At 40.8% G+C, this 27685-nt stretch overlaps 9 protein-coding genes across 9 annotated transcripts; 7 read left to right on the top strand and 2 right to left on the bottom strand.

The window, feature by feature from the left end:
• Positions 1–627: 627 nt before the first annotated feature.
• Positions 628–3544, top strand: EAF02_000819 (uncharacterized protein). The gene is made up of 7 exons (XM_038896867.1): positions 628–936; positions 1033–1087; positions 1162–1352; positions 1411–2090; positions 2147–2416; positions 2468–2858; positions 2907–3544. Exons 1-7 carry the CDS (start codon positions 840–842, stop codon positions 3212–3214), a joined length of 1992 nt encoding a protein of 663 aa, XP_038763726.1. The 5' UTR covers positions 628–839; the 3' UTR covers positions 3215–3544.
• A 1691-nt stretch (positions 3545–5235) lies between these two features.
• Positions 5236–9452, bottom strand: EAF02_000818 (uncharacterized protein). Its single transcript, XM_038896866.1, has 6 exons — positions 9191–9452; positions 8712–9140; positions 8503–8609; positions 7720–8280; positions 6512–7671; positions 5236–6424 (listed from the first exon to the last, which is right to left on the bottom strand). The coding sequence occupies exons 2-6, from the start codon at positions 8717–8719 to the stop codon at positions 5438–5440; spliced, it is 2823 nt and encodes a 940-aa protein (XP_038763725.1). The 5' UTR covers positions 8720–9140; positions 9191–9452; the 3' UTR covers positions 5236–5437.
• A 208-nt stretch (positions 9453–9660) lies between these two features.
• On the top strand, positions 9661–11556 carry EAF02_000817 (uncharacterized protein; the record flags this gene model as incomplete). The annotated part of the gene is made up of 2 exons (XM_038896865.1): positions 9661–10497; positions 10552–11556. The coding sequence occupies exons 1-2, from the start codon at positions 10117–10119 to the stop codon at positions 11554–11556; spliced, it is 1386 nt and encodes a 461-aa protein (XP_038763724.1). The 5' UTR covers positions 9661–10116.
• Positions 11557–12265: 709 nt separating this feature from the next.
• On the bottom strand, positions 12266–13522 carry EAF02_000816 (uncharacterized protein; the record flags this gene model as incomplete). Its single annotated transcript, XM_038896864.1, has 4 exons — positions 12266–12526; positions 12631–13176; positions 13257–13405; positions 13459–13522. The coding sequence occupies 4 exons, from the start codon at positions 13520–13522 to the stop codon at positions 12266–12268; spliced, it is 1020 nt and encodes a 339-aa protein (XP_038763723.1).
• Positions 13523–15879: 2357 nt separating this feature from the next.
• On the top strand, positions 15880–17586 carry EAF02_000815 (uncharacterized protein; the record flags this gene model as incomplete). The annotated part of the gene is made up of 3 exons (XM_038896863.1): positions 15880–16475; positions 16530–17102; positions 17193–17586. The coding sequence occupies 3 exons, from the start codon at positions 15880–15882 to the stop codon at positions 17584–17586; spliced, it is 1563 nt and encodes a 520-aa protein (XP_038763722.1).
• Positions 17587–18452: 866 nt separating this feature from the next.
• On the top strand, positions 18453–18764 carry EAF02_000814 (uncharacterized protein; the record flags this gene model as incomplete). The annotated part of the gene is made up of 1 exon (XM_038896862.1): positions 18453–18764. The coding sequence occupies one exon, from the start codon at positions 18453–18455 to the stop codon at positions 18762–18764; it is 312 nt and encodes a 103-aa protein (XP_038763721.1).
• A 472-nt stretch (positions 18765–19236) lies between these two features.
• On the top strand, positions 19237–19847 carry EAF02_000813 (uncharacterized protein; the record flags this gene model as incomplete). Its single annotated transcript, XM_038896861.1, has 2 exons — positions 19237–19579; positions 19681–19847. The coding sequence occupies 2 exons, from the start codon at positions 19237–19239 to the stop codon at positions 19845–19847; spliced, it is 510 nt and encodes a 169-aa protein (XP_038763720.1).
• A 250-nt stretch (positions 19848–20097) lies between these two features.
• On the top strand, positions 20098–20616 carry EAF02_000812 (uncharacterized protein; the record flags this gene model as incomplete). The annotated part of the gene is made up of 1 exon (XM_038896860.1): positions 20098–20616. One exon carries the CDS (start codon positions 20098–20100, stop codon positions 20614–20616), a length of 519 nt encoding a protein of 172 aa, XP_038763719.1.
• Positions 20617–20743: 127 nt separating this feature from the next.
• On the top strand, positions 20744–21550 carry EAF02_000811 (uncharacterized protein; the record flags this gene model as incomplete). Its single annotated transcript, XM_038896859.1, has 1 exon — positions 20744–21550. One exon carries the CDS (start codon positions 20744–20746, stop codon positions 21548–21550), a length of 807 nt encoding a protein of 268 aa, XP_038763718.1.
• Between the last annotated feature and the right edge of the window lie 6135 nt (positions 21551–27685).

Genomic DNA, 27685 nt, shown 5'->3' with positions numbered 1-27685 from the left:
CTGGGAGCCTGTGGCCAATTGATTGTTACCTAAAAACAAATACCCCTTCATCTCCGCTTAATTATGATTCGTGATTCGTGATGAAGTCTTGGAATTTGACATTTTCTTTTTGCTCTCTACGTAGATGATTTTGCTCTGTACGATACGATCGATACCTATACGATTTTCCATCATTTGATACTTAATATACATAGCATACACCTTGACCCCAATTAGCTTAACCTTACCCATAATCCCAAACCTTATTAGCAAATAGGTTTGTATGTAGGTAGTAAGCGTTCCCCAGCTCAATATCTGGGTATATAGCGGTGGTATTGTGGCAGTAGCGGTATAGCGCACACACACGGCGGTTATTGGTAGTTCAGAGGCGTTCCGAATAATTAAGGATCTAGGGTCTACGCGTCAGGGGGGAAAAGATGTTTATCTTTACTACCCAAGGTGGTTAGGTTGTCAAATCTTGAAAGGATTTCCTCCGTACGCAGTATTCGGCCATCTAAATTGTCCTAGTGATTTGAAATAACCCCTCGTATCAGACTAACCTTGTAAGCTAGCCTCTTGATCCATTATTACCGAGTATGTATGGAGTACTATCTAATCTTACCATTATTTCTCCATTCCGACACTTTTGGGTCTACTCTACATCGTACTAACACTCCATCTAGTAATCATGTCTAACCTACTCTTTAGCATTCTTACTTCTTATTCTTAGCCCTGCTTCGGCAGGAGCGAAACCCCATTCAGTGAACGTTGTTTCCCCACAAATTCTCTTGCGCAAGAACCATAGAATCATATCTTTAACATCCGAAATTCCACGTTCCCACCACAATGGTTCCGTCAAAATGGAGGCTCAAAGCCAGACTCAAAGTCTATTTGAATGCAACCAGTGTGGTAAGAAATTCCAACGTAAGGCACATTTACTTCGACATCAACAGCAACGTATGTATTCTCCCCATTCCAAAACCCAAGATACTCAAGCGACGATCTTATGCTGTCATCGAATGTGGAGAGTTTCCTGACGTGTGCGAAATCTAGATTCCGGTGTTCGACCATTCAGCTGCATATTCTGTACCAAAACTTTCAAACGCAGGTAAGTACCCGAGAGATGCACAAGCTTGTATCTTTGTATACTCTTCAATACTCAGTACTGACAATGTATCATAGCGATGTTCTCCGAGACCATTTCAGCAGATGCGAACTTCGCGGATCTGCCGCTATCCCAGATTCCCTAGAACGAGGGCGGAAACGACACGCTTGCAATGAATGCTCGAGGCTGAAGGTCAAATGTGACAATGAAGTACCATGTCACAAATGCAAGGAATTTGGAAGGCGTTGTATCAAAACTTGGGGTACCAGTATGTTGTCAATGCTCACTGAAAGAAAGTTTGCGATATCGTTAACAATATGTTCAAGATTCCGCTTCATCGATAAAAACTTCTGCAAGCCCGGAAACGCCAGCTCCTCGATCTCTAACGCCTCCATCTACCACTCCGGAACCTACATCAGATCGAAATTCCATTGGCTTCCTATTGAATTTTCCAAATGAGGCAGACTTTATGCGCGAATTCCCAAAAGCTTCAACAGGGAGTAGTCCAAAGGAAAGAACTGCGGAATACACAAGCTTGGTCCCTCATAATACAATCCAGCCATGGGCCACAGGAGACATGATGAACCAGAATATGGCAAATTTTGGATACACTTCGAGTATGGATGTGGACCAAAACCTGGCCTTTCTTCACAATTTGGAATTCGACACATTCGAAAGACAAACGCATGGATGGCAGTTTCCTCAAGACAATTTAATTCCTTGGTCACCGGATGGAATGTTTAACGATCGAAATGTTCTAGAACAACGTGCCTACGATATACGGGAAAAGTTGAGATATGCTGCAAGCTCAATGGTTGGACCCAATGCTATCTCCAAAGAAGTTTTGGAAGCAATCGAGATCATAACTGCCGATACTATTGCTGCGTATATCAAATTATATTTTAAGCATTGGCATCATCATGCACCTATGATTCACGAAGCTACCTTCAATCCATGTACAGCTGCATTACCCCTAGTACTTTCGGTCATGAGTCTTGGTGCAATGGTAAGCGTGCTTCATATTCCATAAATATTAGAGTTAAATGGCTAATGAAAATTTAGTATTGCAAACAGGCCGATGAGGTAGCGAAGGGAAAGCTCCTTTTGGACATCATGGAAACCTACATCTATTCAATAAATGGATTCAATGACGAATTCGACTTACCCGGTAGAACCTATGCTGAGCGTACGAAAAACTTGTCTCAAGAATGGTTACAATACCAATTAGAGGAATTTCAAGGCGCATATCTCATTGTGGTTGTGCAATACTGGATTGGCAATGAGATAGCAAGGACACGGGTGAGGCAACAACGCTTCGCAAAATTAGTATCAGTGAGTACCACAAATCATATGTTTTCATGGAGCCGAGCTAATATTGGGCAGATATACCGCTATCTAGAATTGAATATCGTACAACATTCTCCTGGGTTTGTTATCAAAGATCAATCTTCGTTCAGGGATTGGATTCGTAAAGAATCTTATATCAGAACGGCAACTGTGATGATGATGCTCGACAACGCATTTGCAATATTCAACAATCTTACTCCAAGACTTCAATGGACAGAGATAGATCTCCCATTTCCTAGCAATGAGGGGTATTTCAAAGCTGCAAAATTTGAAGATCTCAAGGATCATGCAGGTTTTCCCATTTCAAAAATAAAGATAAAGGATGCTTTCCTATTATTGTTTTCTCCTATGGAAACCGCCAAAGAAGACCTGATACCATTATGCAACCGCAATCTAACTGCTTTGGATATGCAGATGCTCATTCACAGTAAGACTATCCATTTACATTGAACCATGTACAAGGCTGACTCTATAGTTCTCTACGTTCATATATGGACTTCAACATTCTATAATCCTTTGGTTCACTTACCCTCAACGTCCATTCCTTCAATCGTTGCACCTTTCAAACTCGCGATAAAAAATTGGAAATTTGTTTGGGATGATATCAAATCAGCGGTAGATGCGGATGAATGGAATAGGCTTGGGTTTGAGAGAACAGCGGAAACTTATTATACTGCCGTTAAAAGTATCCTAGACGTTTTTGAGCTGAGGAATGGAAAATTTCCTCCTTTGCCTAGTGATTGTGAGAAGGGTGCTCATATGAAAAGGCTTTTGAGTTTTTGATTTGGTAGCATGGAGATATATATGTTGGTTATTCGGGTTTGGGAATCGGAGTGAGTCGGATTTGGTGGAATGGATGGTCGGATGGATGGATGGTGTTTTGGTTTCATATGGAAAGTGATACTCAAATGCATATTGGGAATACATGGGATTTGATTCAACGAACATGTTTATGGGATTGGGTAGGAGTGGAATTTTTTGATATTCAAGAGTCTGAGATTTTTGAGGAATTGTACAATTTACCCGTGTCTTAATCATGGAACACCAAGTTCCCTATTATCTTCAATCTCCATTCTATACCTAATGTTAATCCATTACATTCATTTGTCCAGTTGGGATTATTAATCTTATTTACTTTTGTAAAATCCAAGTAGATTAATTAAGTGTTATTAACAAAATGGGAAATACGTGTGCATAGGTACTGGTATCTAAAATCTCAAGTAGAGATTAACCTTACGAGAATTCTTCTGAAAAAATGACGTCTACAAGTGTATATGATGTGATTGATTGTGGGTATTTGCCGACGGGTTTGAGATCGGCGACGCCCCGAGGTTTAGGAAGTTCTAAAGTCTAAATTAAGGAATAGTGCTAGATTGGAGATCATTGGTGGATACTAGATGGAGAGTATAATTAGTTTCTTTCTATTGGAAGAAGATGGAAATTATATGAAATTATAGAGATAACTTGATGTTCGTACATCGGAAATTACGAAAACTCCGCTGCGAGAAAAGAAAAAAAAAGGGCTATGCGAGTTTTTATCTGCAAATACTAGCTAGGTATGTAAGGTTATGTATGTATTTTATCTTCTTGCGGTAGGTATCTGCGTGTCATGTGCGTATAGCTAGCTTCGGAGGAGTGTACATTTTGGCGATGGGATGGGCGAGGATTCGGAGACTAGAAGTGCTGGATGTTTCAGATGGGGGAGGGAGGGAGAAGTGAGAAGTGAGAAGTGCCGAGGTCGAAGGAGCGAGAGAGGGAGAGAGAAGGGAAGAGAGAGAGAGAAGGGAAGAGGGAGAGGGAGGCGAGATGAGGAGAGTTCGACCGAATCGGTGGTAGTTCCTGGATCAGGATGTTTTGTCCGGAAGACCTTCGGAGGAGGGGGGCGAGCGAGTCAGTGGTTGGTAGGTAGCATCGGTGATCTGCATGGGATTTTTAATGTCCGTTATGGGGATTGCATGTTGTGTGGGAACGTGAAACTTTAAGAGATATGGGTGATCTATTTAGGTCTTTTCCAAGTGATATCGGCATGGGAAATTGGTGATGGGGAATTAGAATACGATACCTGGGTTTTGGGGGATGGTAAATTTATCTATGGGTAATATTTATGTGTGTTTCTACACATCGTGCAATTACCTCGTCTTCGTTTGGATGTTAATATGCGCTAGCATTTGATTTTATACTAGTTTATAGCTTATTTTTTTTTGGCATCTTCATTGGGTAGGTGGTTGATCAGTCTTGTATTTACGTCGCGGCAGTGGCGCTTATTGAGTCTCTTTCTTCCTTCTTAAGACTATACCATATATCCAACATCACAATATCAGAATACGATCATCTCTCTGCCCTTAAAACCAACCCATGTTTTTCAAAATCTCATTCTATTCTATATATTCGTTTCTCTGCTATACATACCTAGGTACCACCCGGTCTCTTCGTACTATGTCGTGTGGATATCTATATCTATATCTAGGTATCTGTGAATTATCTATCTATTATCAGGACTCTCTCTGTGTAGGGAAGTTCATGAAGAAATGAAATTTGAGGGATGAGATGGCTTTGGGAAGAGAGGTGAGTGTGAGTATATCATTATTACAACTGTTGAATGGAGTATAATGATTGAAAGATTTCCCATCATTATATTTCAATCAGAAATTGAAAATCTTTCAACCATTCTGATCCTCTCGATTGCCAAATCAGATTTGATAACCGAAACCCATTGAATTGTTGAACCAGATCTGACGATTAAAAGCACTTCATTTATTGGATTGAATTCACAACATTCCAAATACTTAGGTGTCGATGAAGTAACATTCCGAAGAAAAGATTGATTATATTAAACATACAAGAAAATGTCACATCATATGTCCACCTCTTTCCATCTCCCCTTCAACCTAAATTTATATCACTCCACTATAAACAAGCATTCATTAGCATATCTTTCCCATACAATCTCTCCATACATCCATCCAACCCAGCTCCTTGACAATCACACCATCCTCACGTCGCAAATCAAAATAAACTCACCCTCTCAACTTCACAAATCACCTCTTCCCACGCCTCCAACACGTCGAATCCCATCCCCAACAAAACATCCCGATCACTTCCCACAACCCAATTCAACACCACTCCCTTTCCATCCCCCTTATTTCTATTCTGTCTGATACTCAACATGACCAATCCTTGCAAGATTGTTTCTCGTTGCGCATTATTCGATGGGATGATTGGGGCTAAGATACCTCCTACTGAGTTATTCCCATTTCTATTTTCTTCCTTTTCTTTTCCCTTGGGATTGAAATTGTTGGGATTTGTATGGGAAACAGAAGTAGATTGAATAGGAGAAGAAGAAAGAACGGGCATCCAACGCGAAAGCATAGTACCAGACTTTGAGATAATAATCGTGCCCACGAGACTCCCATCGATTGGTGATTTAGCCCTCACGATACCACAAGATTTTGGATCCATGATTGCGAGATTATAAAGACTATGAATTTCAGGCGATGAATGGGTCTGGACGAAGTCGAGAACTTGGGTTGCGGAGTTGGAAGGACCATGAATCAAATCAAATTGAAGGGATAAGCGTTGGATCGTTCCTAAGAGGCCTTCTGGAGGTGTCCAAATTGATACGTTGCGAATTATCAACGTGTATAGGAATCTGGGAGAAAGGATGTCCCAGCCATTTGTAGCGAACCAACGTTTAAGGCGTGCACCTTCGGTGAGGTCACTCATAGGAATGCCAAGGTAGATAGCTGGGAGGGTAGAGCCGAGTTGAAGGTGAGTGATATTTGGTTTTTGGAGGAGATGACGGAGGGCACGTTGATGGAGGGAGTGGCCGATTGAGAGATTACGCTTGGAAGGGTCGACAAATAGGGTGGAGATTGTACCGGTGTGAGTACTGGGTAAATAGGTGGTGGAGCAAAATCCAAATAGAGCTTGAGTACTGCTGTTGCGCACAACGTAATGAGACTCTTCAAGAGAATTATTGTTTACGGCAGATGGCTAAGAACGTGGAGGAAAGTGTTAGCTATCTTATACGTGAATTTAAATGCGAATACCATGGTGTAAAAGAGAGTCTAAAACACATACCATTTCAAACGAGCCCGCTGTTGCACCCGCTAATGCCGATTGTTGATTCGGTGGAGTAGTCTTCTCGATAGATGTAATAAGTGCTTGTAGACCTCTTGCATCTCTATCTCTATTATAACTCTCCACTAACCAATGCTGTCTCGATTTCTGTACTTTCCTACTCTTTCTAAGCGTAACAGGTAATGTTCCTTGAGGAACAAAATCCCCAAATAACGCCCTCACCAATGCTTTCATAGCCGTTTCCGTAAAATCAAAAGTACAAACATATGTCCCAATACTCTTGTCCATAGCAAAATCATATGGAGAACTAACTGAAACCACAATCAATGACTTCTTCTTTCCTGCAGAACTAAGCATCGAACACATCATAGCGACATGTTTGGTAAATCCATTTTGATATAAATTTCGAGTTGCATCAGCTGTTATAATGATAATGGTTCCTGCTCTGTTGATCAGATTTTCATGGACTGGTCGAACTCCATTTGCGGTATATGAAGTATGAAGAAGTCTTCCATGTCTTTGACGTGCTAGAGCTCTCCCTAATTCTCGAAAAACACCTTCACCACTCATGATTGATGATTTGTGTGATTTTTCAGATTCATTGTTGGTAGATTTTGCACTCTCGTGACCAAGAGTTGCGGTAGATGCTGGTAATGGCTTCACTAATGGTGTTAAAAGGAGAAGATCATCGTCATCTTCAGAGTAACTATTTGATAGCGGGAGTAAATGGCCTTTGTCTCTCATGATAGTTATTGAGTTATCGTATGCTTTTGTAGACAAAGCGAGATGGCCAGGATGTAAAGATGTTAGATGGCTAATACCTGGAGGGTTCAAGGCTTTAGCCCAAGATGTGCACTGTGATTTGACCCTCAAGACTCGCTTCAAAGAGAGGTTTATACGTTCTCTAGAGATCATGTCATTTTCCAGTCCAAGTTTCAATCCTGCAATGGCTTCTCTTTGAACAGAGTAAGAGCGACAGAGAAGTACCAGATCACATCCAGCTTCTACTGCCATGACGGTACCACCTCTAACTCCAATATCATGGCTTAATGCTTCCATCTCAAGACACTCAGAAACAACTACACCATTGAAGCCAAGATCGTTCCGAAGGAGATCATCCACAACTTGATCACTAAGACAGGCGTGCATGACATTCATTCCTATTCAGTGTTAACAATACAACTCAACAATACAAAAGATGAACAAACCAGCATTTGCTATTGCACATCCACCAACCATGATGGAATCCATTCCTTCACGAATAGCATTTCGGAATGGAACCAGAGCACCAAGACTTAGCTGCTCAAGAGTCTCTGTGATAATGGGCATGTCAAGAGATGATCCTAGGAAATCTAAATTTCCATAAGATGGAAAATGTTTCCCGCAGGAAGCGAGCCCGGCATCCTTATACCCATTCATGGCAGCAATACCATATTGAGAAACTTCTTGAGGATCATCTCCAGTAGCTCTAACACCCAATGGTTGATAACGAGCATTTGTCAAGACATCAAGACAAGGGCCCATTATCATATTAACACCAACTGCTGATAATTCTTTGGCTGTTGCATTGGCAACTTCGTATGCAAGCTCTAGAGATCCAGTTGCTGCCATTCCCATTGCACTGGGAAACTGACAGATGTAATCTTCATCAAAAAGGCTATTAACGCCACCATTCTCTTGATCAAGAGCAATGATTAAAGGGACTAGATGACCAGCTTGGTGCGCGATCGTTTGGAGTTCCTGTACTAAATTTGCTGTCTCTCGGGCAGCTACTCAGGTCAACGATTGTCTATAAGGGAACTTGAAGAACAACATCATCATCATACAAATGATATGCACGTGAAATATATGCGACTGGGGGGCGAATTACATGGCTGGGTCAAAAGCCATCAAGGTGACAAGTCAAAGCCACTGCCAACTGCCCATTGGATTACAAAACGACGGGGAAAAAAGAAACACTACAAACAGAAATAAGAAATACAAATTATTACACTTCATGTTCTTGGTCGACAGCAAAATAGCACCTAGATGATGATCTTCAATAAGAGTCCTGATTTGAGGAGTAACCTCGGTCCCCTCAAATCCCATCATAAAGCATCTGTAGTCAGAGATACCCGATTAGTATCCAGGATCAAAAAAAAAATCGCAGAGCTATAAAACATTGTCCCATACAGCTCGGTAGATTAAGAATATACTCCACTGTCCCATGGCCCTTTATTTTGTTAGCCTATTTCCAAGTCTCTATGTAAATGGCCCAGAACCTACCAATCGAGGTCCTTCCACAAAGGATCCAGTTCCTCTTCTGTAGCATCCATCTTTGATATGTTCTTGCTGTACAAATGTCGTTATTTTCCCTCCGGACAACGTAATTTAGAGAGTGTAACAGGGCTATAAACTTGAGCGCAACGTTGGCCGGGTGTCTAGGATGATCGTCTGCTCCGCTTTCCGTGTGTAATTAAGAAATCATGATATGTGAAGAATGCTATTGGATGGTGTTATACAAGGAAAAATGAAAATGAACGTATTCATCACAGCCGTCGCTTCTTCGCTACTATTCAAAAGGTATGCATGAAATATATTTTGATGTATAATCATCAGCCTCACATATCCAGCACCTTGGGGTGTGTCACTTGAACAGATGTAAGTGGTTGGTTTCAGCTAGGGTGTTGTAGGACGTACAAATGTACCTACGAGGTACTAGACAGTGATAAGTGGGTGGCTGGGATGTTGTTCTTCCTCCATCTGAATTGGTCACATGATGTTGCACCGGGGAATTGTCGGACTGTGCGCCGTGGTGTGTGTGGCTTTACTCCAGACAAATATCACGACTTGAAAATTGATTGCTCAGGAAAAGACAAGCCAGCATGTTTTCAAAGTTCATACAAAATTCAAACAATAACATATAATCTCGGCGACTTGGCATATCATTATTATCATCAAGTGATTTCAAGTGTGCTTGATAAATAGATTATTATTCGACAATTTAATCATTTCTCTTGAATTTAAACTACCGACCTCCGATGATCCTTCGATTCGATACGACGTTACATATGTATTTGCGGTTCCCTTACAACATAAGATCCCAACATTGAACGTTGATGGTAGCTCGTCTTCCTCTCCACTCAATCAACCACACCCTCTCTACCAGCCCAACGCTACGATATGGTGGATAGGATAGATGCAATATGACATGATACTGATACTGATGCTGATGCTGATGCTGGGTCATGGTATGATACAATTGATAACACATGAAATTTTCAGTTTGGAAGATACTTTGCCCTTCCAAGGTTGTTGTTTAAGGTTATCATGTTTTAGATGAGCTAATGTTCGGATTTGCACTATCAAATCATCCCCAGTACGGCATATGCGTTGGTAGGTAGGTAGGTAGGTATGGTCATATGTAAGTAAACTATGGAAGGTACAAGTGAATTCTCAAAGTTCTTCAAATCTAGAGATATTCATTTTCTAGTGAATGAGATTGCAGTACTATTTGCATGATATCTTCAAATCTTCTTTCTCTTTGTCTCCTACCTTATTTCTTAAAACACTTCCTATCTTCCTACCTTCCTCTGTAACACAACTCTACAATCAAGCCCACAATCATGCCATCGGCACTACCGACCTCGACTTCCAAAGTCACAAAGTTTACAAATTGTCGTCTCCTAAAGGGCGAATCTTTAGTAACCCAAGATCTATGGGTCTCCTCCTTCACCGGTAAAATTATCCAAAGCCAGGAAGCTTTCTATGGTCAATTATGTGTGCCAGATGAAGTTATTGATCTGGGTGGTCGCATTATCTCACCAGGTTTCATCGACACACAATTAAATGGAGCTTTTGGATTCGATTTCGCTTCTATACCAGAAGGTGATGATCCTAATACTTATGCAAAGGAATTCAAGAGGATTAATCAACTGTTGATTAAGACGGGCGTTACTTCACATTTACCTACTATCACATCATCGAGGCCGGAGGTCTATCATCATGTAAGTATTTGGTGTGATCTATATGGATGAATTTGTACTAACAATCTCCTCAAGGCACTTCCATTTCTAGGTCCATCTGGAGCAAGTCGTCTTGCATCAGATGGAACCGAATCACTGGGCGCTCACGTTGAAGGACCATTTCTCGCTCCCACCAAAAATGGAATCCATCCCCTTCCCGTCCTATTAGCTCCCAAATCCAACGACCTCACTTCCCTCTCAGATTGTTACGGTGCTTCAAACCTTCTCGGAAATATCCGTCTCATAACCGCTGCCCCCGAACTTCCACACATGACTTCCCTCATCCCAACCCTTACCTCCCCCCCTCACAACATCATCTTCAGTATCGGCCACACAGAATCTACCTACGAAGACGCCACCGCCGCCGTCACCGCCGGAGCAACAATGATAACCCACCTCTTCAACGCCATGCTTCCTCTCCATCACCGCAATCCCGGAATCTTCGGTCTCCTCGGCACAACCCCCACAACCAATTCCTCCCCCTCCACCACACCCCCCTCCTCTCCCCTCGTCACTCAAAACATCATCCCCCCTCTCCCCAAACCCATCACCCAACGCCCCTACTTCGGCATCATAGCCGACTCCATCCACCTCCACCCCACCACCATAACCCTCGCCTACAACGCACACCCCTCAGGCCTCATCCTCGTCACCGACGCCATGCACCTCGTCGGTCTCCCCAACGGCCGCTACGCTTGGAACAACGATTTCATCCTCAAATACGGCATCCACCTGCGTCTGGAATCCGATGGGAAAATCGCAGGCTCCTCCATCACGCTCGTCGAATGCGTATCCAATTTCCTCAACTGGACAGGATGCAGTGTCGCGCAGGCCTTGAAAGCAGTTACCGAGACCCCGGCGAGAATGCTGGGCTTGGACCATGTGAAGGGTGGGTTGGAGGGGGGAATGGATGCGGATTTGTGTGTGTTGGATGTGGTGGTTGAGGAGGGCAGGAAGAGGGTTGTGGTGGATGAGGTGTGGAAATTTGGGGTTAGGGTTTTTGAGAGGGAAGGGGAGGAGAGGGGAAAGATTATTGGATAGGGAAATGAGGAATTCTGGTTGTTCATTATTGGTGGGAAGGAAGACTATGAACGCTTTTTCAATTGGAGTTTCTATTTATTTTTCTTCATTTGTACTTACAGATTAACAAACATAGCGAGTGTACTCTACCAAATTGCCAAAGAACTACATAGATAGAAATTGGTTTCACAGCCCAAGTCAGAACGAAAACACATAGATACAGATGAATTTTTGTCAAACTAGATACTCTTGATACTTTGTATACTTGTGTTGTATGTGTATATTTGTGTTAAATATTTACAATAATCCCATACACAACACACAACGCGCACACATCATTGCAGAACACAATAAAGATTATTAATTTATATATTCATTTATTCATTTCTCATTGACCCTCATCTTGTCTATTTAGTAATACAGAGGATTCGTGGGAATCTTAGAAATTTAGTGTAGGTGAGTTTACTTTAATGTAAATAACTTCCGCCTCGCTCGCCATAAAAAACAAAAGAAGCAGAAAGGACTTGGTATCTTGCAAAGATACATATGGTCCAAAGAAGAAAGTGAAGAGAAACGTAGAAAAGCGTTGCGTAGATCTACCCCCGAAAATCGTAAAGACTAAAAATTCCGCTACGAAGAGAAGACCTTGTTATCTTGTGTCCATGTAACCCAATTTGATCCTCCCATGCCCAATATTATCGAATCCGTACCCAAACTACTAACCGCAGTATCAAACCGATACAATTCTGCTTCCCATACGGTCAGGAATTAAATCTGGAGTAATGCTTCTGCGAATTGGATACTCGGTAGCTGGTGCAGCCAAGAAAGTGCTTGTGAGAGGTTGTGGAGACTTGATGGTAGGTGTTTCTTTGATTAAGCTCTCTGCCATAGGTGCGAGAGGGACAGTACGCTTGGGGCCTGTACGAGCAGCAGATGGAAGGATTTGTTCGAAACCTTCATCGGCAGCGACTTTCTCAATTGATTTCCAGTACTGTTTGAAGTTTTGTTAGTAACGGAGTTCAACTATGATTAAGAAAGGAAGTTGACCATGGAGGGGTAAGTGGATGGCGGGGTAAAGTAAAGTGGGGCAATTACTCTGACTGTTTTAACTCGAAGCTCAAGTGTTGCATCTTCATCTGCAACGATCATTGGATGTGGATGCATCTGTAAAGAAGAGAGGGTCCACATGTGGTTCACACCTTCTTCAATACATTTTGCCAAAGCCAAAGCTTTATGTGCTCCAGTGATAATGATGACAACTTCTCTAGCCTCCAAGATAGTTTGAATACCCACTGTCAAAGCCATCTTTGGAACCTTTTCCAAATCGTTATCGAAGAATCGGGAATTGGCAATGATTGTATCATATGCCAAAGTCTTGACCCTTGTACGAGATGCGAGGGAAGATCCAGGCTCATTGAATGCGATATGTCCATCTGGTCCAATTCCGCCAAGGAACAAATCGATTCCGCCCTTTGCTTTGATAGCTTCCTCATATTGTACGCATTCGGCCTCGAGATTCTCGGCATTGCCATTTAGGATGTGGACGTTTTGAGGAAGGACATCAACGTGGGAGAAGAAATGCTTGTACATGAATGTATGATAGCTTTCTGGGTGGTTGCGCGGAATACCAATGTATTCATCCTATGCAAGTTACTTATGTTAGTGATCTGACTTGATACTAGAGGTGAACGCAGCTTTGTGTGCAAAGTATACAAACATACCATATTGAAAGTGACCACATTTCTGAATGAGATTTCACCAGCCTTGTACTTTTCGACGAGAATCTTATATATGCCAATCGGGGAGGAACCAGTAGGAAGACCAAGAACGAAAGGATGGTCTGGGGTAGGTCCGAAAGCGTTGATACGATCTAACCAAAATGTCAATCGATGTTTGTATCTTCAGCCAGAGGTAGAATCTTACCAACAATGTACTGCGCAACGTAGGCAGATGCCTCTGTTCTGCCATCTCTGATGATGAATCTCATTTTGATTGTATTTGAATTAATGTAGGAAGTTATGAGGATTTCTGAAGTGTGGATATTAAGGTATGTAGGTGTTTGTAGATTGTAATGTAAGTTTGCAGAAAGTTTAGGTATGATTATATTCCCGCAGAGATGGAGTATACGGCATGCGAACAGTGAATATAAAACCGAAGATTATCTACCTTGTAGATAATCAAAGAAATTGGACAAATGGATTGCCGTACCTGCCCTACCCTACTGATATGGGTTTCGTCGCAAGATGATGGCATCAAGCCATTAGCTTCCATGCTTCACAACAAGGAAATGCAAACTTTCATCGACAAACCTTGATAGAAAGTTCTCATGATGGTGTTGTTCATTGGACAGTTTCAAGTGTTGTGACCATTGACTCTATCATTCTGCCCCTCCATCATCTTGATAGTGTATGGAACGTCACGACGACCCAGTACTGATAGCCTTACTGATACCGGTAGTTTGATAGAAAGAAGGATGGTAGTTTGCTTACCCCACAAGATCGATGCATCTCCACTAACGGCTGTCACAATGAGCCCTAGAAGCCCCGAGTCATAAGTTGGTCAATAAGTTCCGATGAACGATCAAGCACGTTGACCATTTCATTGGCATATCATATCCATATCATAATTGTTGGTTGTTGGTCGTCGTACACATAGTTACACCCACGATACAAGCTTTCCAAAATCCCTCCCAAAGTTGATGGTGGTGAAGTTTCAAGGAAGGAGGTGGGAGGGGAGGGTCGGAGAAATTCCAAAGGACGTTTTGATGGATGGCTTGGTGTTTCTTCTCGTTGTCTTACCGTTACATTCGCTTAAAGCTTATCCCGATTAGAATTGTGGATTGGAGGAATGAATGTACGGAGGAACGCTAGATTAATTCATGAAGTACTGATGGATCATGGATGGAATTGATCTTCCGTCTTGGTACTTGGGTTGTGAAGTCGTAGAGGAATATTAGTTAGAAACTGCCACGACATATCAGATCACAGCTGATGAGAGAAGTTGATATCCCAAAATCCAACCTGTACTTTGACAATAGAAGTGATCATTATTGATGCTTAGATAAGCTTTCAAATCTTCTCAATTCCTCCTTCTCCCCAAAGATCCTCCTCTGAGTTCTCTCACATTTTTCTATCATGTACTGTACATATCTAATCCACTCACAGCTTTGTGCCGTAGAAAGAAATCATATCCAAGCTTTCCTGTAGATGGTGGTGGGTGGTGGGACGGAGATCCAAATGCAAAATGCTCTCCCCAATTGTAACGTTGCTTTCAAACGAGCAAAGCAACTAATCGTTTTTGCTCGCTACGATTGTATTGGAACCCATTATATGTAATATTACTACATACGGTTTAAATTCAATGCGATACGAACCACATATCATGAAATCTTGACAATTTGACTCATGGGAATGCTCTGGGAATGTTTCCCTGAGTCTGATTCTGATTCGGAGTCGGAGTCGGATTCTGCGTCGGATCTACTACTACCTAGGTACTTTACATAGTATCTCATCCAAAGATGAGGAAGGGGCTATTATGCAGGGGCATATCCATTTTCGATGGTCTTGAGGATCTTGTCCTGCTGAACAATGCAGCAACGCAGCAACGCAAAATTATGATCAACTTCTAAACAGAATGGAGGGACGGCTTAGCATTGGACCCTTTATTTCCAAGTAGCTTGTTTCAATTGAAGAAGGTCACTTTTGTTAATTTATTTTCATTACCATTGGGATCCAACTTTCTGGGAAATGACGAACCGAGTGAGGATACGATGTTACTCCCAATCATTCTTGTCTACTTGTAGCATTCTCTTCAGTCTTGGCTTAAACCTTTTCCCTTATCCTACCAATTCAATCTATTCTTGGAGCTGGGTAACCAATTGTTTGATATTGCATTCCTCGTGAATGATGGCGCAATAGTTACCCTCCCCAGGAAAGTAACAGGTCTTGTACGTGTTTCCTCCATAGACAACCATTCATTCATTCATCCATCCATTCATTCCAGCTTGTTACCACAAAACGGCAGAAACGTCTAGCCTACATAATTTTTACGAGCACGAGGGTAAAAGTCCTACTGCCATATTTCTTTTTCACATCGTATACCTCTAGCGCCCGATCTGTCCTTTCCTCTTACATCCATTGGATCCATTTTTTTGACTCAATTGAAGTTTACCATCTTATCAATCTTTCAGTTGTTTAAACTCCCTTCTTCATCTTTGTTGTGATATGGAGCAGGCGGGATCCATATCAGCACTACCCTAGCACTTTCGTATTTTAGCGCGTTAGTCTCATTGAGCATTTCCTATATGTATGAGGACTTCATATCATGCAGCCGTTCATCGCTGCCATGCATAGCGTACGACAGGCTTTCTATGCCGCATTTATCAAATCTTTTCTTAAGACAAAGTCGATTTTAGAGATCATCATCAAATTCTGGATTGCGCCCTCGACCATCAAACGGATCAAGGACGAAAATGTTGATGTAAAGGAGATTTCACTGACGAAAGTCAAGAAGTTTTTAGACGAGGTTGAAGCTGCCTTTAAAGATTCTACGACAGAGGCCTCCTTGTTGGCATTATCAGATGGCTTGAGAAAAGAGTTCGCGGAGAGCTTATTGGAAAATCCACAATGTATGCTTCCTTCATACAATCATCAATTACCTAGTGGTCATGAATGTGGAACATACCTTGCTCTAGACGTTGGGGGGTCGACTTTTCGAGTGGCTTTGATTAAACTTGCTGGAAAAGGATGTGAAGGGAAAGAGATCGAGGTTATTGGATTGAAGTCTTTCAAGATCAAAAATGCTGAGAGACAGCTTGTCGGGGTACAGTTCTTCGATTGGATGGCAGATCGAATTGTCGACACTCTTTCCGGGGAAAAAGAAGAACATGAAATTTCACAGGCACCCTTATCCATGGGATTATCCTGGTCTTTTCCTATTAAGTATGATCATCAAGATAATTATCCAATACGAAGTCAGCTGACGGTAGTTCACAGTCAAACATCACTCAGGGGCGGTTCTCTCATGATCATGGGCAAAGGATTTTGTGCTGCCGATGGATTGATTGGCAAAGACCTAGGCGACTTGATTGAAGACTCTTGCCTGAAAAGAGGACTCAACGTTCAGTTGAATGCCATTGTGAACGACTCTTCAGCAACATTACTTTCCAAAGCATATATAGATCCTACCACTCGTTTCGCATTGATCTTGGGAACTGGTTTGAATGCTGCAGCTCATCTTCCTGTCCACATCTTTTCACAGCCAAAATTTGGGATCCGTCCTGCATCTTGGCATGATTGCGCAAAACATGTTATTGTCAACACGGAACTCTCAATGTTTGGTGGAAGTTATCTTCCGTACACAAAGTGGGATAAAACTTTGAAGGCAAATCACCCTCGACCAGACTTTCAACCATTTGAACATTTCGCAAGTGGTGGATATATAGGAGAAATCGTACGATTAATATTGATTGATGGGATTCAGAGCGCAGGGCTATTTGGAGGAGTGGTGCCTATGAATCTAAGGGAGAAATACTCGCTAGAGACCGAAACTCTCTCATACATCGAAGCGTAAGTCACCAACTATAAGACACTTTTCTTTGTAGTTGCCATCATCTTCATGCATTTATAGTTACCAAACTAGACTAACACTATCCTTAGCGATACAACTCCATACCTCACTACTGCCATAGAAATATTTACCACCCGTCACCCATCCTCTCATATCCCCACCGAAGTCGATCTTCGTGCTTTACGACTCATAGCTTCCCTCGTAACTCTTCGATCTAGCGGTCTCATTGCTGCTGGTGTCCATGCCCTCTGGCACATGCGTAACATATCCGAATTAATCTCACCCGCCAACTCAACTCACACAGTCGTGGCTTACAATGGCTCTGTGCTGGAGAATTATCCAGAATTTCGAAAAAATACACAAAAACATATTGATATGCTGGTAGAAGCAAGTGGTGCAAGAGGCAGTATTGTGGAGTTAATGTATGCGGAGGAGAGTTCACTGTTGGGAGCGGCAGTCGCGGTAGCTTGCTGCAATGCTTGAATTGCAAAAGTAAGGAGTGCGGTAACAGGTAGCAAAGTTTTACATCGTCTTGCATATCATGAATATGACATACTGGCAGTGCATATATACCTAGGTAGGCATAGGTATACTCTGTTAAGCGGGATTAGGTGTTGCATGGACATAGAAAATTTCTTCTTAAAGCATTGTCTTGGAGTTTGAGATTACATCGTTGATATTATCAGTATCATTTATAAATTACAAGAAATATAAAAGTTACCTGTCTCTATACAGAAGAAAAAAGAGGCTAAAGTTTCTACTAAATCAATCGATAAAAAAGTCAGTAATATTAAATAAACTCTTGAATGTTCTTTAATTTAGAGAATTAAACGTTCAAATAATCTAATCATTCTAATTCAATTTAGAGAATTAAAAGCTTAAATAGTATAATATAAATAGAAGAAACTATTTAATACTATTAAATCTTATAGACTTGTTATATTGTTGATTTAATATGAAATTTAATAAGGTGATTAAATTTGACTTCTTTTTTCTCCTATAACCTTACATCCTGTCTGAATGAGTGAGATGAGATGATTAGAAAACGCATGACTTCGCGTATTTAGCGCGATCAAAATACGCCAATCCTTAATTTATCGCGTCGCGTATCGTCGTCCTCTTCCTTATCAAGTCCATCTTTTCCTTTCCCGAAGTTTTTAGGCTCAAGATCAAGCACGATTGAATCTTTCGGAAGAAGAAGAAATATAATGCTCCTATGACCTAACTTGCAGATGCTCCAAATCCCTGGAAAATCACAATGCTCATTCCATCTTATTTATCCAAACCATCTCCCATTTTCGACAACGCGCAAGCCTGAGACATCTGCCAGCGGAATTCAAGCCACGAAAATGACCATTGATAACCTTCTTAGGGGCCTCAATGCTTCACAAAAAGCCGCCGTCTCATCACAAGCAGATACCCTCGCTATATTGGCAGGACCAGGAAGTGGGAAAACACACACTTTAACGTCGCGAACGGCTTGGTTATTGCAACAAGGATTGCAACCATGTAATATAATTGTGGCAACTTTTACGGTCAAGGCAGCTCGAGAGATGAAAGAAAGGATTGGGAAGTTGATAGGAAATGGATTGGAATCAAAGTTAATACTGGAACGTTTCATCGGATTGCGCGAATATACCTGGCACAATACGGGCATTTGATAGGGATTCGAAAGGGCTTTGGAATCGCAGATTCAAATGATTCTCTAGCCATCATCAAAAGAATTGTGAAGCGGAAGGACCTGAATATAGACCCAAAAGTCGCGCGATCTCGCATAAGCTCTCTAAAAGCAAAAGGTTCTGCATCTGCGAGCAAGGTTCCCGAGGCCAAGAAGAAAACTGTGGATACGCAAGAATTCGAGATTGTACATGCCGAATACCAAGCAACCCTGGAGCTTTCGAACTTGCTCGACTACGACGATTTGCTTGTAAGATGTGTCGAGCTTTTACGACTCTATCCATCCTGTGTAGCCAACATTGAAGCCGTTTTGATTGACGAATTTCAAGACACAAACCTGGTGCAATTTGATCTCATGCGATTATTTGCTGTATCTCAAAACGAATCACTATTGTTGGAGACCCCGATCAAAGCATATATAGCTTTCGAGCTGCCGAAATCAAAAACTACAAACGAATGATTAAACAATATCCGGATACAGTTACCATCTCGTTGGAGGAGAATTACCGGTCATCGGGCGCCATACTACTCACAGCACTGAATGTAATTGAGCAAGATTCATCCAGAATTGCAAAGTCTCTTTTGCCTACCCATGTTGTTGGCACACGTCCAGTTCTCCGCAAACTTGCAACTGCTCAGAAGGAAGCAGACTGGATTATTCAAGAAATACAAAGGATAATGGGTATGACAGGCGACCTACTAGACTTGAATGACTTCGCTATTCTGCTAAGATCTTCGGCACTTTCAAGAATAATTGAAAGCTCATTAGGCAAAGCAGGTATAGCCTACCGTATGGTTGGTAAGCATCATCTCTTCTACCAACTGTGCAGCTTACAGCCAGATCAGCGCCTTTAAAAAAAATGCCAGCAACGCGACTGACCTTTGGCTAACATATTGCAGGTGGTCTTCGATTTATGATCGTATTGAATCAAAACGTTATTGGATTATTTGAGAGTGTAAATTTACCTGATCATAATGATGCTTTGGCGAGAATCATCAACACTCCCTCGAGAAGAATCGGCGAAAGTAACCATAAAAGCTCTACTCGAAGAGGCAGAGCAATCTAAACTAACCCTTTGGTCATTGATCCTCAAGTCTGTGCAGGGAAGACGCACACAAAAACCAAGCTCACATCATCAGTCGAGAGAAGTCTTTCGGTCTTTGTTGATATTATCTTGACGGGTATGAAGAAAGTTGCGGATCCCTCAAATAAGGAAAATTCGATTGTAGAGATTTTGGAGTTATTATAGAGAAAAACGTCTTACGAGACCTGGCTTGAGGAACACCGTGGTGACATTACTAAGGCACAGTGGGACAATGTTGAAAGAGCTTATGACTCAGGCTGCAGACTTCCAAGAGCTTATATCCAATGGTTATGAGGATGAATCGCTCCCTCAAATCGATGGTTTGAAACAAGAAGATGCTTCCGATTCCCTCTCTCGATTTTTAGCCAATGTAGCATTGGCTTCGGAAGTAACGAAGGAGGAAGACAAAACACATAACACACCTCAAGTCACAATATCTACCATACATGCTGCTAAAGGTCTAGAATGGCCAATAGTCTTCATTCCTGGTGCATATCAAGGCAGTATACCACACTCTAGAGCAGAAGACACTGACGAAGAACGAAGATTGTTATATGTAGCTATGACCCGAGCTAAGGCTTTACTTAAACATGAGTTGTCCCCTCAAAAACTCATTGCAAGAGTTGACAACGACTTGTCCCTTTCTCTCTGCCCGTGGCCTCAGAGCACATTTAGACTACAAGGGCCCTTCGTTACGTTCAAATACAGTTCAGTGCCTGGCTCAGATCCTCCGGCGACCGTTTCCGACTAGAGAATCAATCGCCGAATCTTCTGCCTGTCTCGAGCGAACTGAGGATACATATTACCCCTTGGAACCGGAGAATGACAAAGAGGACGAGTCCAAGTGGAATGTTGGCAATGGTAACCCCAATTTCACCATGGGTCAGCGACCTGCTAAACGTCGACGTGCTGATATAGCGGACCAAACTGGAAACATTTCAAGCGTGGTCTATAACAACACGCCCACGACAACCATGGAAAGAGCCTCTAAGTTTACCTTGAGTGGTGGGTTTGTTAGTGCTGGCTCTCATCTTCAGGTCCTTGGCGAGCAATTGTCGAATCAAACCAGGGGTGAAATCAAATCAGCTTCAATAAACGAGAAAGCCAAAGGCTCTAAAAAAGCCATCAAAAGTCCAGCTACTAGCCAAGGTACACTCTTGGGGTTCTTGGGGAAGCAAGAGCCACAAAGGGAGACTAAGCCAGCGCCCATAGTCGATGAGTACCGAGAAGAAAAGACCAGGGCTATTGCACAATTACATAGACAGCGAAACACGACCTCCGAAGGACTGATGCAATTGACGCCGCAAAATGATAGCGAAACTCTGCCTCCACTTTTTTCCGGACATCGTCTAGGGACGGCTGCTGCACTATCTCGACCAAACGTTAATCGGATCCAAGGAAAACAGGACGATAACTATGTATTCCTCTCTAGCTCTCCACCTAGAGCAAAACAACCTAGGATACTTGCCGAACCGGCGCCAGAAGTCCCTTCCCCTGGTCTAACAGCAAAACCCGCAATCATGTCGTTGGTCCGTCCCGCGAGAACGATGCATACCACTAGCATGTCAATAGCACAAGGATCGACTGGTGCCAAAAAGACACTCGGTGTCAAAAGGAGCATGAATGGCTGGGCCAATCGTACAACACAGCCCTTTGTTCCCCCAACTAGGAAAAAAGAGAGCTAGATAACGCTTATGAGGAATAACGGTCTGGGATAGTTTTGGATATGGAAATCGCTGTACTACAATCCTGTTATGATATCTTCCATGCGTGGTGGATATAGGAGAGATGCCTCCACTGGTGTGGATTGGAGGAGTATCGGATTTGCTCATGAGTCTGCCTATATGTTGCATAATGCTTAATGAATATATGATTATGAGATCTGATCTAATCTGACCGAATCGATTCCTCCTGGGCTGTAGTGATCACAAATATAGAATTACTCTTTCCTTTTGTATAGTGCATCGCTCTCATTGTTTTTCGGGGCGAAACTACTATTTACCCTTCATTTGTACATCCTGGACAGTTTACAATAGCTTGAAGGGTACTTTGTGGATGGATGTGTAGAAAATCGCTATATTTATGGAGATACAAACACAAGTGTAGTAATATAATAGTAATGATACTACAGCTTGGTTTGTTTCAGGGGCTCTTTGGCACCGGAGGTATTGCTACTCCTATGGCCTGAATACATCTCGAGGCTTCCAAAAAATAAAAAATAAAAAAATAAAGATGTTAGTGAAGTTGTAAGCTGAAGGGAAGTGAGTAATTCTATGATGAAACATATTTGAAGAAAATTGAAAGTGAGATGGTATGATATAGTATAGTATGATATGGTATAATATCAATTTAATGTTTAGAAGAATCTTCTAGAAAAAAGATATATAAAGATATATAAAGATATATAAAGATATATAAAGATATATAAAGATATATAAAGATATATAAAGATATATAAAGATATATAAAGATATATAAAGATATATAAAGATATATAAAGATATATAAAGATATAGACAGATATACTATATTAGAAATTACAATAGAATACTATTTATAAAATGAAAAATCTATATTTTGAGGAAAAGCTTGGAAAGAAACCTAGATTTCTAATTCTATAATATTATTATTTTTCTATAACGTGGTTTAACAGTGGCTCGGCCATATCAGTGGGTCGGCCCACTTTAAAATACATATAAAATCAGCCTTTTTCAATATTCATATTTTAATTATCAATCATTATTTTTGAAAAAGAAAAGAATATTAAATAAGAATAAAAAATCAGTTATTCAAAGTAATAATTTTTTTTTCAAATAATTCTTTTCGATTTCAAAAAAAAATCAAAATTGTCATGATTTTCGTTACAAAAAAGCTTTTTTTTATAATAACTATTTTAAAATTCTAATTTATTGAAACTAATTAGATTTTTATAATCTATATATAATCAAATATTTAATATTAGATTTTTAGAAAATTATATCAATAAATAAAGAAAGTGCACGGTTGTGCACAGACGTATTTTGTATGTAAAAATGGTGGCCGACTTACTGATATGGCCGAGCCACTGTTAAACCACGTTATGTTTAAATAGTTATTGTTAAGTTTTTATATTAATATCACGGGGCAGGCGGGCGGGATAGGGTTCTAATAACTTTGCCCTAATCTGGCAAAGTTATATTGGTTCAGGCAATGGGTTCAGATTGAGGATTAAGACGTAGCTCAAAGAGCTACAATACAGGATCTTCTGAGTTGAAGATATACAGAATTTTCACAGCGAGCTAGCCCGATCGGGCCCTAGCTCGCTTGCGCTCCGGTGCGAGCGCTCCTTTCGGTCCTCTCCGATAGGACCAGCATATCACGTGAGCTCACACCGTGACAATTAAATTATTATATAAATAATTACTCTATTTTATATAATCTAATTATTTAAAGTATTCCTTCTCTATCGATTAAAGTAATCTACTATGTTTCAATTAAAGTAATTTATTAGAAATATTTTAATTATAAATCGTAGGTAACCAGATAATTTAAATCTCTCTAAACAAATTCTATTTATAATACTATCACGCTAAAAGTGATATCACCGATAGCATTAAGCTAATTGGGTTTATATAGGCATATTCTCTCGTGACAAATACTCTAAGTATTCATATATATATAAATTTCGAAATTTAAAAAATTCTACTTTTCTAATAAATTCTTTTATTTCAATAATCTTACTACTACTTTTAATTTTGATAATAAATCTTTTGTATTTAGAAAGAGGAAATACATTAGTATAAGAAGATATCGAGATATCGAGATGAATTCGCTTCTTCTCTTTAATTTTTTCTACTCCTGGTTGATTCTTGTGGGATTTTTTTTGTTCACTTTTAGACTTTCTCTTTCCTTACTTTTCCTCTCCCCCCTTCCCCCCTCCCCCCTCCCCCCTCTCCCCTCTCTTCCCCTCTCTTCCCCTCTCTTCCCCCTCTTCCCCTCACCATCTCCTCTCATTCCCAATTCACTTGTTTTTCATTCACTTTCCTACCCTTCTCCCCCGCCCTCCCGCCCTTCCCCTCTTCTCTCCTCTTCCTAAACTTCTTCTTTCCTCCCTATTCACTTTCCTCCTTCAACACCCCTCTCCCTTTCGTCTATTCACTATTTCCCCCTCTTCTTCATTCTATTCTCAACACATCATTCACCATCTCTAATTTATAATTATCACTCACCAATCCATATCCACCAATCCATAGTCACCATATCATATTCACCAACCCCAATCCCTCATATAGTCCCATCCAAGCACATTCAACAAAATCAGCTGACCACACCCAATCCATCCATTCTACAAGACTACAACCCTCACCAATAACCATCCATCATTCACCTATCACCTACCTACAAACATCTTCTCATCTCGTATCGCAAAAAGTGTGTGTGTGGAGGCTTCATCCGACCATACCAATCAATCAATCAATCAGCCACACACACACACACAACTTTCACACCCTTTTTGCAAAGCCTTGTGATCAAACCCAATTCTCCAAGATCACACTTTTTCCCCCTTCCAAAAGAAAAAACTTTTGTTGCATATCTATCATCCAATCTTAATATGCAAATTTCCGCACCCAAGCTATCAGCTGCTCATTGTTGCATATCGGAGTATTTATACTTTTTATTGGTTGCGCACATGATCTTTATGTTTCAGGCGAAGAATATCTAGGTAGGTAGGTAGGTAGTAATAAGTATGGGATGTTTATTGTAAGGTATCTAGGGAGGGAGTGAGGGGAGGTGGCTGTTGAGGTATATGTATATTTGTATTTATATTTACATATTTTAGGAAGTATAATAAAAATGATAATGATAATGAAGTATTATGAAGTAGGTATTAACCTTGTTATTTATACCAACCACCTACCAACCAACCAACCAACCATCTAGCATCAAACCCAAAACTCACAAACCAAACAAAAATCATTTGTTGCACATCTCAAATCCAATAAAAACACCATCCCATCTCTCCTCAAAAGAAGGTGAAGAAAGAAGAAGGATGCGTGCGTGCGAAAATCTCCACATTATCAAATCCAGTACCTAGTGTCCCCCAAACCAATAAAACCCCAACCCCCCAAAACAAAAATCCCATTTTGTTGCACGCCTCCCAACCAAGGAAACTTCTTGATTTCGTCCCTCCCCCCTTCCTCATTTCTCTCACCTCTTTGTTGCACATCTCAAGCCAATCTCTTCATTTTCTCATCCTTCAGTGCACGACGCACACCCTTCAAAAGCGGTGCTAGCGAAGAGTCCCTAATCCACTCCACTCCACACTTCTACACCGTTCGCTGTATACCCCTTTTCACACCTCCTTTCCTCCCTTCCTCCCTCCCTTCCTCCTGCCTCTTCATCCTTTTGTTGCATATCTAAACCAACCACCGACTCGGAATTGTTTCAAAAGGAAAGGAGATGGATTCAAAGTGTGCATCCATTTCATTCGAATTAAATCAGATGTAATCAAATCTCCACTCACTCACTCCTTTATAACTTCTAGCCAGTAACTCACCTAGCTATTACTAACAAAACAATGACATCTAAATATTACTCTCTACAATAAATCCCATCCCTTCCCAACCAATCCGCATCCACCCCTTCCTATCTCCTCCCTCCCGACCCAAGATCCTCTCCAATTTCCTCCATAAGTTATAACCTTACCTAAGTAAAGTAACATTCATTCCTTCGTATTCATCACGATGCACGATGCACGATCGATACGAATCCGCCCCCCCCCTCCAAAAAAAATTAAAAAATTAAAACAACCACCAAGCGAGCTATTTAGGACAATTTCCTCCATTTGTTGCACATCTATCCACGAACCATAAACTTAGTAACCCCGAACCATGTTCAGTCAAGAATAATCACTGGGTCCTCTGATGAAATTCTCCACTACTACCGATACTCTCTCGTCTCTCCCTCTCTTCTCCTCTTTTATGTAAACTCCTTTCTATTGCTAGAACTGTATTTGCGAATATCTATCTATTCTTATTCCCATTCTCAGTCCTCGTAGTGACAACTTCTCCTTATTGCACTCACTATATTCCTAAACATATACATATACATCCAAATCTCTCTCTCTCTCTCTCTCTCTCTCTCTAACTCACCATCAGTTATCAATGTTCAACCATCAACCATTAACCCAAACACCAACACCAACACCAATATACACACATACAAACACACACCAATCCCCTCCCTCCACCTCACGGATTCTCACCCTATAAAATAAAATCCAAGCGTCTTGATTTAAAAACCTATAAATGAGATGAGCAGAATAGCGATATAATAACCTATAGATATCTACTGGGAGATAGGTACCTAGATGGATAGATAATAAATATATAGAAGCAGTGAGCCTATATACTCTACTCTCTCTACAATAGGTAGATATCTATTTCAATCAAATCAAATCAATATCTCAAATCATTCATTCACTCATTCAATTAATTAGTAAAAACCTTTTATTTCAATTTCTACGTACCTATTCCAGTACGAAGTATATCTAGTATTAAACTCCATATTAAGTAGTCAAACCGCTTTCAATCCTTAATCCTTAAATTCAAATCCAAATTCAATCAATATCGAGAGAGAGAGAGAGAGAGAGAGATCAGCAATTCCAAAACTCTATCAACAATCAATAATCAACAATCAATAATCAATAATCAAGAATTAAAAAAGCTTTAAATCCCTAAACTCAATCTAATCTAATCCAATCCAATTCAATTCTTGATTCCTTATAAATAGTTAATAATTATATTATAACATCTATTCTCCTATAATAATAATAATAATAATAATAATAATAATAATAATAATAATAATAATAATAATAATAATAATAATAATAATAATAATAATAATAATAATAATAATAATAATAATAATACTAACCTAAATCCAAATACTAAACACTAAATATCAAACCTATAAAAACAAAATAAATCTAGAAATAATTTTTTTTTTTTTTTTCAAAATTCAATAATAAATTTCTATATCTTATATATATATATATCTTGAAAATTAAAGACAAAAAGACCATTGTCCTCCGCAAGGAGCCCGGCTGGTTCAGTGGTAAAGTGATCGGGCCACTCTCCCACTGTTCTACGACTTAAGGCTATAGCGACGAAATTTTCGTATATATGGGCCAATCCCCATCTTTGGGATCCACATGGATCCACTCTATATGCCGCCCTCATAGGCCACCTTAGTGTGGACCTCATAACACAGCTCCTCTGAGCTTCGACAATCTACCGCTAACCCTAATAGAGCTTCTCTATTATGGGCCGCAAAAGCGATCGATCGAGTGCTGAGGAGGAACTAGTGATCCCCCCTCCAGCCACCACCACTGCGCCTATGCGCCACTCCGCTATCAAGCAGAACCACCGTTCCGGCCGCTCCTCTTGAGCGGCCTAATAGCCGACCCTCCGCTCCTCTGGAGCACCACCACACACACACCCGCTTCTTTGAAGCGGCACACCTGTACACACTGCTCCTGTCTATAAAACATGGTTCTATGACAGAAGTAATTGTACAATCAGAGCGCTCCTCTCCATGAGCAGAAGGAAGCGCTAGGAATATGGGGCCAATCAAAAAAAAACGGCCCTATTTGCGATCATTACACTGGCTTGTTTAGGATATATAGAAGGAACTGGGTTTACCCTATGAGGTTTTACTAGCGTGCGCATCAGCGCCTTTCTGTATTTGTAACTCTAGATCTAGTCACGTCTTTCATACCCCTCGGGAGGTCCTCCACAAGACGTTAATCACTAAATAAATAAATATAAATCTTGAAA

The sequence above is a fragment of the Botrytis sinoallii genome (assembly GCF_014898435.1).
Source record: "Botrytis sinoallii strain Bc 23 chromosome Unknown BSIN_001, whole genome shotgun sequence".
Lineage (NCBI taxonomy): Eukaryota > Fungi > Ascomycota > Leotiomycetes > Helotiales > Sclerotiniaceae > Botrytis > Botrytis sinoallii.
This window is presented reverse-complemented; position numbering and strand designations above follow the sequence as displayed.

Excerpts from the sequence above, each read along its gene's own strand:
- EAF02_000819 (XM_038896867.1), top strand. The coding sequence starts at position 840 with ATGGAGGCTCAAAGCCAGACTCAAAGTCTATTTGAATGCAACCAGTGT. Across the intron at positions 1,088-1,161 it reads ACCAAAACTTTCAAACGCAG|CGATGTTCTCCGAGACCATT; the intron begins GTAAGTACCCGA and ends AATGTATCATAG. Across the intron at positions 1,353-1,410 it reads TATCAAAACTTGGGGTACCA|ATTCCGCTTCATCGATAAAA; the intron begins GTATGTTGTCAA and ends AATATGTTCAAG.
- EAF02_000818 (XM_038896866.1), bottom strand. Across the intron at positions 8,281-8,502 it reads GTCGACCAAGAACATGAAGT|CTGCCCGAGAGACAGCAAAT; the intron begins GTAATAATTTGT and ends TGACCTGAGTAG. Across the intron at positions 6,425-6,511 it reads CAGCGGGCTCGTTTGAAATG|CCATCTGCCGTAAACAATAA; the intron begins GTATGTGTTTTA and ends CCACGTTCTTAG.